General features: G+C 42.5%; 1 protein-coding gene across 1 annotated transcript in view; it reads left to right on the forward strand.

The window, feature by feature from the left end:
• Window positions 1-17,993, forward strand: part of LOC108438618 (bactericidal permeability-increasing protein-like) — a 25,245-nt gene continuing 7,252 nt past the window's right edge. The window contains exons 1-7 of the mRNA XM_017716548.2: window positions 1-136; window positions 7,521-7,641; window positions 10,241-10,355; window positions 12,613-12,744; window positions 13,309-13,464; window positions 16,720-16,783; window positions 16,880-16,940. Of these exons, the coding sequence (XP_017572037.1) occupies window positions 7,533-7,641; window positions 10,241-10,355; window positions 12,613-12,744; window positions 13,309-13,464; window positions 16,720-16,783; window positions 16,880-16,940 (637 nt within the window). The 5' untranslated portion in view covers window positions 1-136; window positions 7,521-7,532. The remainder of the gene's footprint in view (window positions 137-7,520; window positions 7,642-10,240; window positions 10,356-12,612; window positions 12,745-13,308; window positions 13,465-16,719; window positions 16,784-16,879; window positions 16,941-17,993) is intronic.

The raw sequence follows: 17,993 nt of genomic DNA on the forward strand, positions 1-17,993 counted from the left end.
GTGAATTGGAGGACATGTGTTTCACTTCCCCCTTTCATTCTGCTTAGCTGCCAGTCAGAGAGCTGACAGAGAGAGAGCGAGAGAGAGATAGTGGAAGAGAATAGGACTGCACAGCACTTCATTACAGCAGCATAAGGTAAATTTGCATGAAACTCATATAACTCATTACCATGTTCTGAAAAGGGCGGGTAAAGGAAAACTAATCTAATCTAAACGAATAAAGCTAATCTAAGTCGCGGTTCTTCTTTACTATGGGACTCAGACCAGAGTGGGGAAAGCTGCAAACGCTTAAAATGCTACAGATGTGCTGATAAAAAGGAAGTACGGGTTCTGTGAACCAGAACATGTAAATCTTGCCTCGGTTTATTAGTGGACGCATTAATGACCGTTACAGTTCAAAGAGATTTTATTTATTGTACGATGTGTCATTTTCATTTTTCTGCTGTTTAATCTCTGATGCTATGGAGGGGGGGTAACACTTTATTTGAAGGCTACCTACATAAGGGCTTCATGACGCATTCATAAGCACTGAATAATGTGTTTATGAAGCACTACTTGAACCTTTATTAAGTGCTTATGTCGGTTCTCGCAACCTGACATAAGATGTTTTATGAAATAAATGACATTGTACTGACATAATAAGAATAAACATTGAATATATTTACAGCACTAAACATTTAAAACACTATACATAACTATATGTCAGCATTCTTAAGACGACATTGTATTAATATCAGGTGAAATATGCCTGGAAACTACCCCCTCTTCCCTCCATGGCATAGATAAGATGATTGATGCAATTATGTATAGTGTTTAAATGTGTTTAGTTCTGTAAATATGTTCAAGGTTTATTCTTATTATGTCAGTACAATGTCATTTATTTCATAAAACATCATGTCAGGTTGCGAGAACCGACATAACACTTAATAAATGTTCAAGTAGTGCTTCATAAACACATTAGTCAGTGCTTATGAATGTGTTATGAAGCCCTTATGTAGGTAGCCTTCAAATAAAGTGTTACCGAGGGGGGACACTCTGCTGGACTTCCACCACCAGTTATCTGGACAGAGATAGTCCGAATCCCTCAACAGATAAGTCACATCACATGTCTGGCTTTATCGGGGCAAACCTAAAGCTTCATTTCTAGATTCTTCATTCAGGCCAGGCTTAATTCAATATAGGCCTGACTGGGCTGCTAATCCAACCCCCAGTCATGTGGCTCCTGGCTGTGCTGCTGACAAACACACGACTCTTTCAGAGCTTCACAAAACATCTAAGTCTCTGTTCTCCTCAGCAATCAGTGTAGCTCAGCAGTGGAGGAGGAGGTTTGAGCTGTCATGTTACCAGAGCTGGAGAGAGTAGAGAAGTGTGAACCTATACCGAGGTAAAGGTGCTGTTACTCTATTGACATAATGACTCAAACTGAAGTAAAAGTAGCGACAAACGACTGTATATGAAAATTCCTCAGGCACTGGGTTACCTATAGAACTGCAGTGGAGTTTCTTGGTACATAAAGCATTGATCTGCACAGACTAGGGGTCGCAACGCAAATGTTATGAAGACAATGTCAATCCACCTTGGGAACCACAACATTTTATGTCCATTTTACCATCTTGGCTGTAAATATGTCTCAGTATGTACAGATTTACTAGTAAAGGATAAAAAAATATGATATAAACTAAAACTCAGGCTTACTCTGCTCTGCTTTAACCTTCAGCTCAGCTAGAGCTGCTTTTCTCGCATCTCCGGCAGGAAACTTTTCCACAAAAGTAGAACAGGTTCTTGTAAAATGTCTCTCAATGTTCGACTTTTTACGAGGCTGAAGTCGCTTCTCAATCGCCAGCTTGTTGTTCGAATTGCCCGTTCCACCTTAAATGGTGCCTGAGGTGCCAGAATGTAACTGCTGCACCATTTAAGGTGGAACGGAAAAATTCAGCTTCGTGACTTTTTAGTGTTTGACCGTTTCTCGATGCAGATTAAACATTTCAGGAAACCAGCTGAAATGATTATGAATGCGATAAAGTCCATTCATCTCCAAATGATCAATGCTTGTTGTTAATCTTTCTCTTTGCCTTTTCTGAGCTACTAACGTCAGCTAGGCCAGATACTTATCTGTGTTGCTATGGTGACTAACAAACTTCAGGATTAGTCAGTAAATTAGCAGTCATACATTAACCCCAGCGTTTAGAACTAACTATAATGATCAGCAGAGCTTTATTTACTGCAAAGGTGGATTATTCTGTGTTTACCTACAAAACTAATTCTTTCGGAGCCACAATGTGCGGGAAAAGAGTCGCAAGCTGCCGGCCCCTGGCCTCGGAACTGATTGATATTCTTTTTAGTACCATTGTGGCCTAAAACTAAGATGTTCACAAGACCTTTAATGACCTTAAGTCACATAAAACTTTCTTCCAGTTTTAATGAAGTTCTTCCTCCTTTAAGGTTGAATGACCCCAATGAAATGAAAAAATATCAAGTGAAAGAGGTTGATCAGGTCCTGTTCTCATGCTGGGAAGTTGCGAGGCATTGCAAGAGGAAGTTATTGTCAGTTAGAGATGATCAAATAGGACAAAGCAGGTTAAGACTATAAAAGGGTCACAGTACTGGCTCCTATTGAATCTGTGATTAATGTATAACTGCTCACAATGTTTTTGGAAAATTTGGAAAAAGAGCCGTTTTCCCGAATGTTCAGTATTGTGCAGAAGTCAGAGGCCACTTTAATGGTCTGTAAAAACAGCCGATAGGTTCAAGTTATTGATTTTTCAGTGTCCACTGTCAGATAAGTATATATGTTTAGTGTTTAGAGCAGGGGTCTTTAATTAAAATCCAGTAAGGTCCAGTTGGAGAAAACGTCCTCAAGCGAAGGTCCAGAACATCATGTCTAACCTGCATCATGACTCAGTGCCATGTACTGTTTACTGAAGTAGCCGAGTAGGAATATCAACATCTTATACAGTCGACAGCTGAATATCAGATCAAATAAAGTCCAGTTTGGTCAGATTTCACCAACATTTTCTGTGAGTTTTCTCTTTTTAGATCACGTCATGTGGAATAACTTCCCTCTGACTCACTTTCTTCTCTGACTGCTGTTTCTCTCCTCGTCCCTCCGCTGTGTGGTGTCACTCACAAACATATAGAAATATTTTCTGGTCTTTACACAAGCAACAGCACTTGCTTTGAATTGGGTGTGTCCTAATTCCTCACTTCCTGATCAGAGCACAAGGTGGCGCCCTGTCTCGGGGAGGAGTTCAGATCTACTTTATTGTTTTGTGTTTGTTTTGTTTTGTAATTGTCTAAGTTCAAATATTAGCACTTAAAATGCAGAAAGGAAGCCGAGTTTGTTTTCCAGAGGCGTGGCTGGTTCCACTCCTAACACAGAATCCACATCAACCCAATATGCAGGCAGAAGTGCGTTTGAGGTAGACCTAACAAAGATGCTAGACAAATTTAGTCTAAAACGAAAGGCTAAACTGCGTAAGACGTTTGATCTGCCAGAAAGCTCAGAGTGGAGTCAGGAGCAGTGTTTCACAGTTCTAGCTAAATGTGTGAAAAGGAAAGATTTTGAGGGGTGAGTTCAGGTCTTCAGGGAGTGGCATGCTTTGCTTATGGGAGAACAGCGTTCTAAGATTGAGCAAATAACAGAGAATGTGCTCATCACAAACGTGCTGCTGTTAGTTCTCAGGAAACTTGTGAAAGTTCACAGCGCTTGCTGCTTCTCCTTGAAGCAACAGTTGAGGTCTTAGAAAAAGAGAAGAAACTAGAGCAAAACAAGAGTTATATCCATCTTTAGATGACTTTAAACCCAAGACAGGGCAATCCATGTCTTCCAGTGACAGTGAGGATGACACTGTTGATCTCTCTGTACTGGAAGCTGCTCCTGTACTGATAAAACAAGTAAAGTTAAAAGATGGACAGGATAACGTTTCTGTGAAGAACACACCTTTTCACCCTGAACAAATGGATTACATGGGTTTACATCTTTTCTGATGCTAACGACACACGAGACAAAGGTGTGCTCTCAAGCAGCTGATGGTGGTACTGCAGAAGCTGAGGTGGATGCATGCCACTACTACTTCTAAAAGTAGAACAGGTTCTTGTAAAATGTCTCTCAACGTTCGACTTTTTACGAGGCTGAAGTCGCTTCTCAATCACCAGCTTATTATTCGAATTTCCCGTTCCACCTTAAATGGTGCCTGAGGTGCCAGAATGTAACTGCTGCACCATTTAAGGTGGAACGGAAAAATTCAGCTCATGACTTTTTAGTGTTTGACCGTTTCTCGATGCAGATTAAACATTTCAGGAAACCAGCTGAAATGATTATGAATGCGATAAAGTCCATTCATCTCCAAATGATCAATGCTTGTTGTTAATCTTTCTCTTTGCCTTTTCGTGAGCTACTAACGTCAGCTAGGCCAGATACTTACCCGTGTTGCTATGGTGACTAACAAACTTCAGGATTAGTCAGTAAATTAGCAGTCATACATTAACCCCAGCGTTTAGAACTAACTATAACGATCAGCAGAGCTAAATTTACTGCAAAGGTGGATTATTCTGTGTTTACCTACAAAACTAATTCGTCCCTCCCCTGTGTGGCGTCACTCACTCGAGTCCCAGAGCTCATTGTAATGCACAGATCTGACTGGCTGAGTAGCATCACACATGATATTTACAATGCATGTGATTGGTCTGCTGAAGCCGTACTGTAAAGCCTAGAAAAGTTACGCCAATTAAAGTAGGACCGCCTCGTCAAAAGTAAATAGTTCTCCATAGTTTGGAAAATTAATTTGGTTTTATCTTCTGATAAACCAAATAATCTCAATTACAAATTTTGACTCATCAGTCCATAAAATCCTTCAACCCATCAGTCCTTACTACACACCTGTTAAATATTATTTTACTTTATTTTACTTTATTAGCTTTTTTTAACTTAAACGGGGCAGACTGTAAATTCCTGGGTGGACCTCAACACCTCTATTTTAATTACAAAGGTAGAGGCAGAAGGCCATCAAGTGGGGGGGTGGCGTCTTTTGGGGTCGTTGAGTCAAAGAAATAACGGGTGGTTGTGCTTTTACTGGAGTGACCATAAGAGTGATGAATGCCTAAGCTAGGCCGACTCGCTTGGCGGGAAGACGCGCGTTCATTAAACGTATTTTTCCTCGAGTCTCCACTCCTGTCCACACCTCAGATGCACAGGTTCAGTTTTCTTCTTTCTTTGTCTATTTTCTTTTCTCAGTGAGGCTTTTTGACAGCTACACATCCTTTTAGACCCATAGTGTTGATTTGTGTTCTCACGGTGGAAGGATGGACAGAAACACCTTCCAGTGCTAAGCCGAGATGGAATTTGGTCTCTCGAAGATGAAAGCTTTAAGTGCTGCTTATCTGATGGTCGCAGGTTTGGTGGTCTACCAGGTGGTCATGCACGGTTTTGATAGGAGTTCAATTTTCTCTCGCTCTTTTAATATTTTTTTAAAAATACACAGAATACCTCGTCCTTTATTGGGTGTTTTGACTGGAAATTAAATATGAAGTAATTGTTGCCAATTAACTCAATACTTTATTCAATATTTTCACTTATTCCCCTTCCCCTTTGCCTATGAAAGTGGAATATCTTATATCTAATCTCCTCAGGAATATCTCCTGTAGCTATTTTAGATGCAGATGAGAAAGAAATCTGAAGGCAGCTAAGGTGAGTTTAGGTAGTTGTTTGTGTCTCTTTTAAGATGAATATAATGCCAGTGACTCCTTTGGGAGCAGCTTTTGTTGCAGGTGTAACTGGCTGGTTTTAAGATGGGAAGGAAGAGTTAAAGTGGCAGTAGGTCGACTCCGTTATATTAAGAGTTGATAAACTTGCTTGGGTGGCGTTTGTGTACTTTTTGGGTAAACACACTGAAAAATGAATAAACTGGTGTCTGACTTTGGTACAACACTTTCTAGTGACTTAATAGAACACAAGCATTCAGTACAGGGTGACTCAAAAAGATTCATCCAATTTCTAAATGATTGATTTCACTTGTAAATCGTTACAGATCAGTGCAGTGAGCTGTAAATGGTGTAAATGAGCATAAAGTTTATTATGTAATTCTACAAGGTCTCAGTCTGAACCTCCTCCAGCTGTACAGACGACATCAACACCACAGTCAAACTCATCCCAGACTGGACTGAGCGTGTCGGGCGTCGCTGCTCTCACGGCTCGTTCAGTGGGATTTCGGAGATCATCCAGTGCTGTGGAACCAACGACGAACGCTCTGAGCTGCTGGAGCTTCACTGCTGATGAAAATCAAACTGGACAGTTCTGACGGATTCACTCTTATTGACGTGGAGAACGCAGAACGTTCTGCTCAGGGGTCTCAGCTCCTCTCAGACTGAAGGAGACAGTCAGAAACTCTGTGACCCCCTCTTACAGTTGGATTGATCACTAAACTCAAAAGCAGTCGTCGTAAATGAAATTATAAGTGATCATAAATTTGACATTTTCTGTCTTACTGAAACGGGTTAGACCAGATGAATATTCAGCTTTAAATGAAGCCACGCCTGTAGGCTATAATTATGCACATAGGCCAAGATTATCAGGCGAGGGAGGTGGAGTCTGTATAATATACCAACATACTCTCGATATCAGTCAGAAACAATGTGACGCTTTCACTTCCTTTGAGGTCCTCTCTATTCACGCTACAAGTCCGGTCACAAAAAAGAAGACGTTTTCATTATTTAACATCTACAGGCCACCAGGACCCTACTCTGAACTTTTAAAAGAATTTAGTGACTTCACTGATGTTTTCATGGACTCCCAGCTATTACTACTCCTAATACTACTGCTATTAATATTAGTAGTATAATCACTTGTAGGTAGTTTGACCAGAGGTGGACGGGTCCCCCCTGGTGAGCCTGGTTCCTCCCAAGGTTTCTTCCTCAGTTCTGAGGGAGTTTTTCCTTGCCACCGTTGCCCCTGGCTTGCCCGCCAGGGGGTTTCTACATTTTTTACATTCATGTTAAAACTCTGTCTTTTCTGGAATTCTGTGAAGCTGCTTTGTGACAACATCCGTTGTAAAAAGCGCCACAAATAAATTTGACTTGATTTGATTGTTATTGGTTCCTAGACGCCTCACGGTTGGAAAAATATGGAGCTTTGAAATCGGGTGAATGTTTTTTAATCACCCTGACTTACAGCAAGCAACATTCAATAAAGACAAGGCGAGGCCTGTAATGCACAACAGTCATCACAGGATAAATAGTAGTGGGTGCTGCAATGGCACACGTCTTGCTATTAGACATTTCAATCAATGTTGTACTTTCTAGGCACAAGGGAAGGGATTGCATGACCAGAGAGTGTGCACGAAAACACATCGTCATCAAAGCATGAGAAAGGCTGCCTGACTCAGGGGCTGAATTAGCCAGACACAGCAGGGGCGCTTGGGAAAGTGTGTCAGTATGCTTTCCAAAATAGCAGCAGATGGCTTATGGAGGAACAGATTACATTCATACTGCTGGACAGCTCTGATGACCATGTGTCTTTCTCCTAGGCCAGAGTGAACATGGTGACCCTGTGGTGGGTGCTGACCCTGCTGACCTTTCTTTCTTCTGAGGCTTCAGGCGCTAACGCTGGAGTTAAGGTGAAATTGACAGTAAAGGGACTAGAGTACGGTAAGTACAGTTCAAAACACAGTCTAAGCTACCAGTTCACTGGGTACACATGGCTTGTAGGCAGTGAGTAATGTTTATCTGATGTTTGTTAATGACGCCTTTAGAGGGCGGCGGTGAGTGATGTTTGTTTATTTGATGTTTGTTAATGACGCCTTTAGAGGGCGGCGGTGAGTGATGTTTGTTTATTTGATGTTTGTTAATGACGCCTTTAGAGGGCGGCGGTGAGTGATGTTTGTTTATCTGATGTTTGTTAATGACGCCTTTAGAGGGCGGCGGTGAGTGATGTTTGTTTATCTGATGTTTGTTAATGACGCCTTTAGAGGGCGGCGGTGAGTGATGTTTGTTTATTTGATGTTTGTTAATGACGCCTTTAGAGGGCGGCGGTGAGTGATGTTTGTTTATTTGATGTTTGTTAATGACGCCTTTAGAGGGCGGCGGTGAGTGATGTTTGTTTATCTGATGTTTGTTAATGACGCCTTTAGAGGGCGGCGGTGAGTGATGTTTGTTTATCTGATGTTTGTTAATGACGCCTTTAGAGGGCGGCGGTGAGTGATGTTTGTTTATTTGATGTTTGTTAATGACGCCTTTAGAGGGCGGCGGTGAGTGATGTTTGTTTATTTGATGTTTGTTAATGACGCCTTTAGAGGGCGGCGGTGAGAGACGTTTGTTTATTTGATGTTTGTTAATGACGCCTTTAGAGGGCGGCGGTGAGTGATGTTTGTTTATTTGATGTTTGTTAATGACGCCTTTAGAGGGCGGCGCTGAGCGACGTTTGTTTATCTGATGTTTGTTAATGACGCCTTTAGAGGGCGGCGGTGAGTGATGTTTGTGTATCTGATGTTTGTTAATGACGCCTTTAGAGGGCGGCGGTGAGTGATGTTTGTTTATCTGATGTTTGTTAATGACGCCTTTAGAGGGCGGCGGTGAGTGATGTTTGTTTATCTGATGTTTGTTAATGACGCCTTTAGAGGGCGGCGGTGAGTGATGTTTGTTTATTTGATGTTTGTTAATGACGCCTTTAGAGGGCGGCGGTGAGTGATGTTTGTTTATTTGATGTCTGTTAATGACGCCTTTAGAGGGCGGCGGTGAGTGATGTTTGTTTATCTGATGTTTGTTAATGACGCCTTTAGAGGGCGGCGGTGAGTGACGTTTGTTTATTTGATGTTTGTTAATGATGCCTTTAGAGGGCGGCGGTGAGCGACGTTTGTTTATTTGATGGTTGTTAATGACGCCTTTAGAGGGCGGCGGTGAGCGACGTTTGTTTATCTGATGTTTGTTAATGACGCCTTTAGAGGGCGGCGGTGAGTGATGTTTGTTTATCTGATGTTTGTTAATGACGCCTTTAGAGGGCGGCGGTGAGCGACGTTTGTTTATCTGATGTTTGTTAATGACGCCTTTAGAGGGCGGCGGTGAGTGATGTTTGTTTATCTGATGTTTGTTAATGACGCCTTTAGAGGGCGGCGGTGAGAGACGTTTGTTTATCTGATGTTTGTTAATGACGCCTTTAGAGGGCGGCGGTGAGAGACGTTTGTTTATCTGATGTTTGTTAATGACGCCTTTAGAGGGCGGCGGTGAGAGACGTTTGTTTATCTGATGTTTGTTAATGACGCCTTTAGAGGGCGGCGGTGAGTGATGTTTGTTTATTTGATGTTTGTTAATGACGCCTTTAGAGGGCGGCGGTGAGTGATGTTTGTTTATCTGATGTTTGTTAATGACGCCTTTAGAGGGCGGCGGTGAGCGACGTTGGTTTATCTGATGTTTGTTAATGACGCCTTTAGAGGGCGGCGGTGAGTGATGTTTGTTTATCTGATGTTTGTTAATGACGCCTTTAGAGTGTTAGTGTGTGTTGTGCTGGTGTGAGTGGATCAGACACAGCAGTGCTGCTGGAGTTTTTAAACACCTCAGTGTCACTGCTGGACTGAGAATAGTCCACCAACCAAAAATATCCAGCCAACAGCGTCCTGTGGGCAGCGTCCTGTGACCACTGATGAAGGACTAGAGGATGACCAACACAAACTGTGCAGCAGCAGATGAGCTGTCGTCTCTGACTTTACATCTACAAGGTGGACCGACAAGGTAGGAGTGTCTAATAGAGTGGACAGTGAGTGGACACAGTGTTTAAAAACTCCAGCAGCACTGCTGTGTCTGCTCCACCCGCACCAGCACAACACACACTAACACACCACCACCACGTCAGTGTTACTGCAGTGCTGAGAATGATCCACCACCCAAACAGAACCTGCTCTGTGAGGGTCCATGGGGGTCCTGACCACTGAAGAACAGGGTAACAGAGTATCAGAGAAACAGATGGACTACAGTCTATAATTGACTATGTAGTAAGTGGTCATAATGTTATGCCTGATTGGAGTAAGTACCTAAAAAAATGGCAACCCAAAATTGAACATGAAGTGTTTTGGTATTTCAAAGGAATACGTGGAAAAATCCTGCAGCATCACACGGCCCAGAAACAGACCAGACAAAGAGAGATTGTTACACAAGAGTGAAGCTGAGTGCTTTGGCTGGAGGCCTTGGTGTGCTTGTGTAAAGTGTGTCACAAGCAGTGAGCTCTCCGCTTTCTGAGTGTTTGTTTTGAACACAGGCCACCAGATCGGGATCGCGACCCTTCAAGAGAAACTCAAAAGCATCAAGATTCCAGACATGAGTGGCTCTGAGACGATCTTTCCTTTCTGCAAAGTCTCATACAGTCTGACAGGGTGAGGAGGGCTTCTCTTCCTTCTGTTACATTACATCACTGGCTTCCTGCCACATAACAGACCCATATAGACAAAATCAGATAACTATTATATCATCCAAATGATTTCACCCTTTAAAGGGCCCATATTATGCAAAACCAAAGTCCCATTTAGGGTGTAAACACTGTTACAGCTTCAAAACGTACCATTAGCTTTCGAGTCCGTATATGGAGACTAACCTGCAAAAACAGCTCCACCCCTTCACAACAAAGTTACAAAGAGTGTTTCAGCCTGGACTGCTTCTTAAATTGAGGGGGGCGGGGGCATGCAGACAGGACAGCCAATCAGAATATAGCAGTAACAAAAACAGCCTGTTTACTTCTAAACGATAAAGAGAGGCTGGAAAATGGGCATCATGGTAAAAACATGAATTCATCCACAATGTCTACGAATGAGTAGCGCAGTGGAGAGTGTCGTCTCAGCAAGAAGGGCCTGGGTTCGACTCCCGGCTGGGCAGCCAGGGTCCTTTCTGTGTGGAGTTTGCATGTTTTCCCCATGTCCATCCAAAGTTTCCATCCAAAGACATGCAGTCAGGCCAATTGGACACGCTAAATTGCCCCTAGGTGTGAATGTGTATGCACAAATGTACATGTCTGTCTGCCATGCCATGGACTGGCAACCTGTCCAGGGTGTTTCCTGCCTTGCAACTCATGACAGTTGGGATAGGTTCCAGTTGCCCCTGTAACCCAGAGGAATAAGTGGTTTATTAATTATTTACATTATATGTAAAAAATTTTATTGCAACCAAACTAATGTCGTGTCAAGTGGACCTCTAAAAAATCTAAGGCTATGTTCACATTACCAGGTTAAAGTGGCACAAATCCAACTTTTTGCCCTAATGTGACTCAGATCTGACGTTTTCCGAGCTGTGTGGTCTTAGATCGGATGCGTATCCGATTCGTGGCCATGTGACCTTAATGTGACGCTCAGATCGGAATTTGTGTGCTTTTTTTCCCCTGTGCATCATCATTCAGCGTTACCGTGGCAACAGCGCCGAACAGCCGTTAAAGCCTGTAAACGGTGGAAAAGCAGCTCATCTCACCTTTTTCTCCTCCGTCTGGCTCTAATAATGAAGCTGAGAGCCGATCAGAGTTAATGATCTTCTCAGCGAAGCTCGTTCTGCTCGGTAGTTTGTGCTGATGATGCAGTGATTCAGTCACGTGACGTCACTGAGTAGGAGGAGCTCATGAGGGTCAGTTCAGGCCGGTTCATCACATTAATGACGGATTTGAGTCACTGACCTAAACGAGTGTGAACCATCGAGTCAGAGAGACCGGATTTGAGCAGAAAATTGGATTTGAGCAACAAGGCTTGTAATGTGAACGTAGCTTAAGAAAAGTGCAGGATACAGGAAACAAGGAAAACAACCTGGTCTCTATTTGACGTAGCATACGGTCAGTTGTAGACAATAAATTAGATGTCTCTCCAATGCTTACAGAAGCCAGTTAATGATAATGGGCAGCTTAACAAGTTTGACTAAATAAGCTGTATTTTCTTTTCTAAATTCACAAAAGTCAGTAATTGACAATATGATTGCAATCAACTACACTCACCGGCCACTTTATTAGGTCATTTATTAGGTGTTCAGTTACTTGTTAACACAAACAGCTAATCAGCCAATCACACGGCTGCAACTCAGTGCATTTAGGCATGTAGAGGTGGTCAAGACGACTTGCTGAAGTGCAGACCGAGCATCAGAACGGGGAAGAAAGGGGATTTAAGGGACTTTGAACGTGGCGTGGTTGTTGGTGCCAGACGGGCTGGTCTGAGTATTTCAGAAACTGCTGATCTACTGGGATTTTCACACACAACCATCTCTAGGGTTCACAGAGAACGGTCCGAAAAAGAAGAAACATCCAGTGAGCGGTCAGTTGTGTGGACGAAAATGCCTTGTTGAAGTGAGAGGTCAGAGGAGAACGGGCAGACTGGTTCCAGATGATAGGAAGGCAACAGGAACTCAAATAACCAACCAAAATCTCTGAGGAACGTTTCCAACACCTTGTTGAAAGTCTGACAAGAAGAATTAAGACAGTTCTGAAGGCAAAAGGGGGTCCAACCTTTTACTAGGACCTAATAAAGTGGCCAGTGAGTGTATATGCAACAGATGCAGCCCACAGCAATCAAGATTAAACCAAAAAACAAGAGTAATCCTTTAAGTTCTAGGGGCCATACGTCGGCCCTCACCTCGCTCAGAGCTGCTCTCTCATGCTCCCAACAGGTTACAGATTTTGAATCTGGGGCTGCCAAAGTCTCAGGTGCGGTTGGTACCTGGTACTGGAGTCAGTCTGTCCATCAGCGATGCCTTCATTAATCTGCACGGCAACTGGAGAGTAAAATACCTCAGGATCATGTAAGTAACAGCAAAAGATACACTACATGTCCAAAAGTATTCAGACAGCCCTTCTAATTAGCTCCGTTAAGGTGCACCCACAGCTGAAGATAGTCAGTCGTGCTTATATAACTTCCATAGAAAAGCACTGACCAATAGAACAGGACACTCTGGAGCAGCCGCACATGAGCATGAGGTCACCGTGCACAATACCAAGCATCAACTAGAGCAGGGGTGTCAAACTCAACCACTAGAAGGGCCATATTAAAAAACCTCAACGGATCTGTGGCCCAGAGAACGCCTGTTTTATTTCATTTTTAATTAACATTAGTGCTCTTGTGGCAAAAAGCAATTAAATCCTCATGTCAATGTTCCAACATCTAGTCTAAAGCCTTTCCAGAGGAGTAGAGGCTGTTACTGCAGTACTGGGGGACAAACTCCCTATTCCTGATTTCATAACAAACGTTGGAAGATCAGGTGTCTGTAAACTTTTGGACAGTGTATGTAGAACTATTCATTTCAGAGGCAGACTGGTCCACTCCATACTAACAACAACACTCACTGAATGTTTTTTAAATTCCATAGACAGGACAGCGGCTCCTTTGATTTGGCTGTGAGTGGACTGACCATCTCCACCACCATCAACGTCAAGAGCGACGGCACTGGCCGGCCGATGGTCAGTGGTGTCAACTGTCAGGCCGCTGTTGGCAGTGCCAAGATCAGGTTTCATGGGGGCAGCAGGTAATCCCACCAGCTACCTACACATCAGGCTCAGCGACAGTTTAACAGACCCTATCATTTCTTTTTAAGGCAGCAGGTCAGTGAACTATGAGGCTGATGTAGCTAAAAGTTAACGCAAGCTTAGATGATGCGCTCCTTAACCATCATTCACATTGAAAATACCTCTTGTCCTTTAAATTGTGTGTAAATTTGATGGTGAACGGACCAAAACAAACAACCAAAAATGGAAAGACGTCTGGTTCCATTGATTTACATTAAAAGTAAAGTAGGTTTTTTCTTCTCCTGTAAAGTTATTATTTTGGAGATACAAGGTTTTCTTGCGGCAACAGCGACATGAAGGTTTCGACATGCAACATGTTTTGTGTTTTATTGTTGCAAGCTTCCATTACTTGTTTATGCAAGCAGAAGAGAAAAAATATATATATTGTAATCCTCTGTTTCTGGAAACTATATGTCAAAATACTGACATATAGACTCAGAAAAATGATTTCATGACACAAACATAATTTTAAAATGTAATAAACAACAAATATAATATAATAAATAAAAATTACTTCTCAAATATTCTCGAAACATTGACTTAATATCTCGAACTGTTGATTTATTTTCTCAGTTTTGAGAATAAGGGCATAATTTCTGAAAATATTGACTTCGAATCTCAAATTAATGACTTCTCAGAACATGGACTGTCTCAAAATCACTACTTAAATTACTTTAAGTAATTATTATATTATTATGTTATTATATTGTACATTATTATTAAGCCAAATTTGACATGCTGTCAGGATTTTCAATAATAAGTCAATATTTTGAGAAAATGGTTTAAAAAGTCATTATTTTATGGTAGACTTCAGATGTTTGAGGGAAGTTCATTAGCCTCTTAACTCAAAGCTAAACTTCAGACAACAAACACGTCATGGCGGTTTGCCTATATGTGGGGTAAGGGGCAGAGGCGTTAGCCTAGGGGTGGTCCAGGATGGGCAGTTACTCCAGATGGGATTGCTACTCTAGAATGAAGCATGGCCCTCTGGCCACCTCATTTATGGTAAATGAGACCATAAATGAGACAGTTGGCCATCAGTAAAGCATCAGTTATGCTTCTGGTGGAAGTCTGCGGTCAGGATAGTTACCAGTCAGTTATAAGAGCTATAACTTCAGTTTGATGACGCTGTATTTAATAATGTGAGGTTAATTAGCTCATCAAACAGGCGAGTGAATGTGCAGAGCACAGCAGTGCCACCCTGTGAGCTATATTATGAACTATGCTGATGGGAAAATGAATTAACTATCAAAATTAGTCGGCTATAATCATTTATCATGCTAATTACTTGTTACAGGTGAATACATGAATGTGCTGTACGTTAGTTTATACAGTGCTGAGCTTTCAAATAATTAGACTCCTGTAACCTGAAGCGCCAGCAGCCGAAACGAATGACCTCTATGGCCTTTCTCTTTGAAATGTTAATGTCTTAACCCCTTTACATTCCAGGCTTATGACATACTAAAGCTCATTATTTATTAACTGCAGGCACTTATGCTTGGATAGTGTAGTGGGTACCACCTCTGCCTTCTACACTGTAGACTGAGTTCAATGCCACGTCTGGGTAAACACCCTACACTATACCAATAAGAGTCCTTGGGCAAGACTCCTAACACCACCTTCGCCTTGCTGTGGTTAAAGAGCATCAGCGATATTCCACAAATGTAAATGACTTCAGCACAAACTAATCAAGCTTCTCTTAGGTTATAGAAGTGCCAGCAGGCTCATGGCTTGGTAAGGGGTTAATGTTGTGCACCAACAAAGCATGTCAACGCTATTTTGTCTGTTTACTTTTGACAATAATTGTTTTGAAATATTTTATCATATGGAAATGATGGACCAATTTAATTACACTATATTTCCAAAAGGATTTGCTCATTTGCCTTCACATGCATATGAATTTGAGTGACATCCCGTTCTTAATCCATAAGGTATAATATGATGTCAGCCCACCCTTTGCAGCTATAACAGCTTCAACTCCTCTGGGAAGGCTTTTCACAAGGGTTAGGAGTGTGTTTATTGTCTAAAATCTCTTGGTGCTGAAGCTTTAAGAGTTCCTTTCACTGGAACTAAGGGGCCGAGCCCAACTCCTGAAAAACAGCCCCACACCAAACTTTACACTCGGCGCAATGCAGACAAGTACCGTCTCCTGGCAACTGCCAAACCCAGACTCGTCCATCAGATTTCCAGACGGAGAAGTGTGATTGGTCACTCCAGAGAACACGTCTCCACTGCTCTAGAGTCCAGTGGCGGCGCTTTACGCCACTGCATTCCACGCTTTGCACTGCGCTTGGTGATGTAAGGCTTGGATGCAGCTGCTCGGCCATGGAAACCCATTCCATGAAGCTCTCTACGCTGTTCTTGAGCTGATCTGAAGGCCACATGAAGTTTGGAGGTCTGTAGTGATTGACTCTGCAGAAAGTCGGTGACCTCTGCGCACTATGCCCCTCAGCATCCGCTGACCGCTCTGTCATTTCACGACTGGACTTGCTGCACAGGTGGCGTCCGATCACGGTACCACGCTGGAATTCACTGAGCTCCTGAGAGCGACCCATTCTTTCACTAATGTCTGTAGAAGCAGTCTGCAGGCCTAGGGGCTCGGCTTTATACACCTGTGGCCATGGAAGTGACTGGAACTCCTGAATTCAGTGATTTGGATGGGGGAGTGAAGACTTTTGGAAATATAGTGTATGTACAGAGAAATGCAGAGATGAAATTTGTGGGACTAATAAGGGTCACTTAATCTATTTCACTTTATTTTATTTCCTTGCAGTGTGCCATGCAAAAAATCTCTGGATATTACCTGGTCATCAAATTCTAAAAGTTCTAGGGGAAAATCGTGTCAGTTATTTTTTTCACCAGTATGTTGCACTGGTGCAAAATCCAATAACCATCTCACTATTGTGGACAAAAGAGACAAAAACTGTAAATCTCTTTTAAAGCAGAACAGTTAGGGTTACTTCTCTAAACATGAATTTGAGGATTTACACATTTGCCTAATGTGCCTGAATAAGACGAACAGTCATTGTTCTCCAGGTTCCCACCTTCATTCTATGGTTTAGTTCTAATTTTAGTCCGGGAACAATGAGCTCTTCACCAGACACACATCTCAGCAGCTGTTTTTCCTTTAGCTCACTGGCTGCACCTGAATAACCTTACGCAGCACAGATCAACTTCCAAAATAAGACCACTTTATTCTGTTTTCTCCCCACCAGCTGGCTGTACAACCTGTTTAGCAAATTTGTTGACCAGGCTCTGCGCAGCACCCTACAGAAACAGGTAACGCACCTATATTTTTAACCAGACGGCACCTAAACAGATGAGAAACATGTATTAAAGGTTTTGATTTAATCAAAAAATGTGCTGTTGTTCCAGATCTGTCCTCTGGTGGACGAGGCCATAGATGAAATGAATCCCCGTCTGAAAACTCTAAATGGTACGACCCGTTAATCAGCAGCACACGTTACTTCTCAAGTGTTTGGAAATCTATGTAATTTCAATGTAATTTCAGTTTGGCTGCAGATTCGAATTCAGGCATGTCATACTAGGGACCTCCCAGGCCAAACGAGTGCGGAGATCAGTGTTTACCCTCATCTAACGTTCTGAATTCAAATCATGAAGTCTTTGATAATTCGCTGATAACCAGAATCAGCTGTAGTTGTTTAATGAGGCAGTGTGCCGAAGTCTGCAGTGTTAAGGCCCGCGAGGACTGGAGCCTGACATGTTCCAATATGCATGTTCTGTGCACCATTAAAGGTTTCGAGTAATTGGAAGCTGTAAACATATTGAAGCTGCCGCTACACATTCTTTCATAGTGTTGAGTGGTCTTCTCACAGTGGAAAGATGGACAGAAACACCTCTGGATGTTTTCAGATCTGAAGCAGCTTGATTTCCTCCTCTCTCACTCTCTCAGAGATCTACGTTTACAGCATTCAGCAGACTCTCTTATCCAGCGACTTAGAAGAAGTGCTTTGTCTGTCTAGAGAAAGTATCTTTGCTAGTTACCAGTGGGTTAGAGATAGAGACGGTCCTGAGCTCAGATACTGATAGAAACAAAAGTCACTGTAGATACAGAGAGAAAAGCATAGAACTCTGTGCAATGTACAATAACAATAAACTACAATACACAGTGCAATACAATAAAATATAATATATGAGTGCAGCACAATATATTGCAATCAATACTTAATTTAAGTGCTGTGTGAAGAGACAGTCTTCAGTCTGCGTTTGAAGACAGTGAGAGACTCTGCTGTACGGACAGCCAGTGGGAGTTCATTCCCCTACCTGGGCTCCAGTGCAGAGAACATTCTCTACGCTTGTCTTCCACGTGTCTTGAAGGATGGCGGGTCAAGCCGAGCCATACTCGAAGCTCAAAGGGCTCGTGGTTCAGTTCGAGATTTCACCACTGCCATCAAGTTGGTAGGGGCTGGTCCATTTCTGGCTTTGTAGGCCAGCATTAGGGTTTTAAATCTGATGCAGCTACAGGGAG

Source organism: Pygocentrus nattereri, chromosome 21, assembly GCF_015220715.1.
Source record: "Pygocentrus nattereri isolate fPygNat1 chromosome 21, fPygNat1.pri, whole genome shotgun sequence".
Taxonomy (NCBI): Eukaryota; Metazoa; Chordata; class Actinopteri; order Characiformes; family Serrasalmidae; genus Pygocentrus; species Pygocentrus nattereri.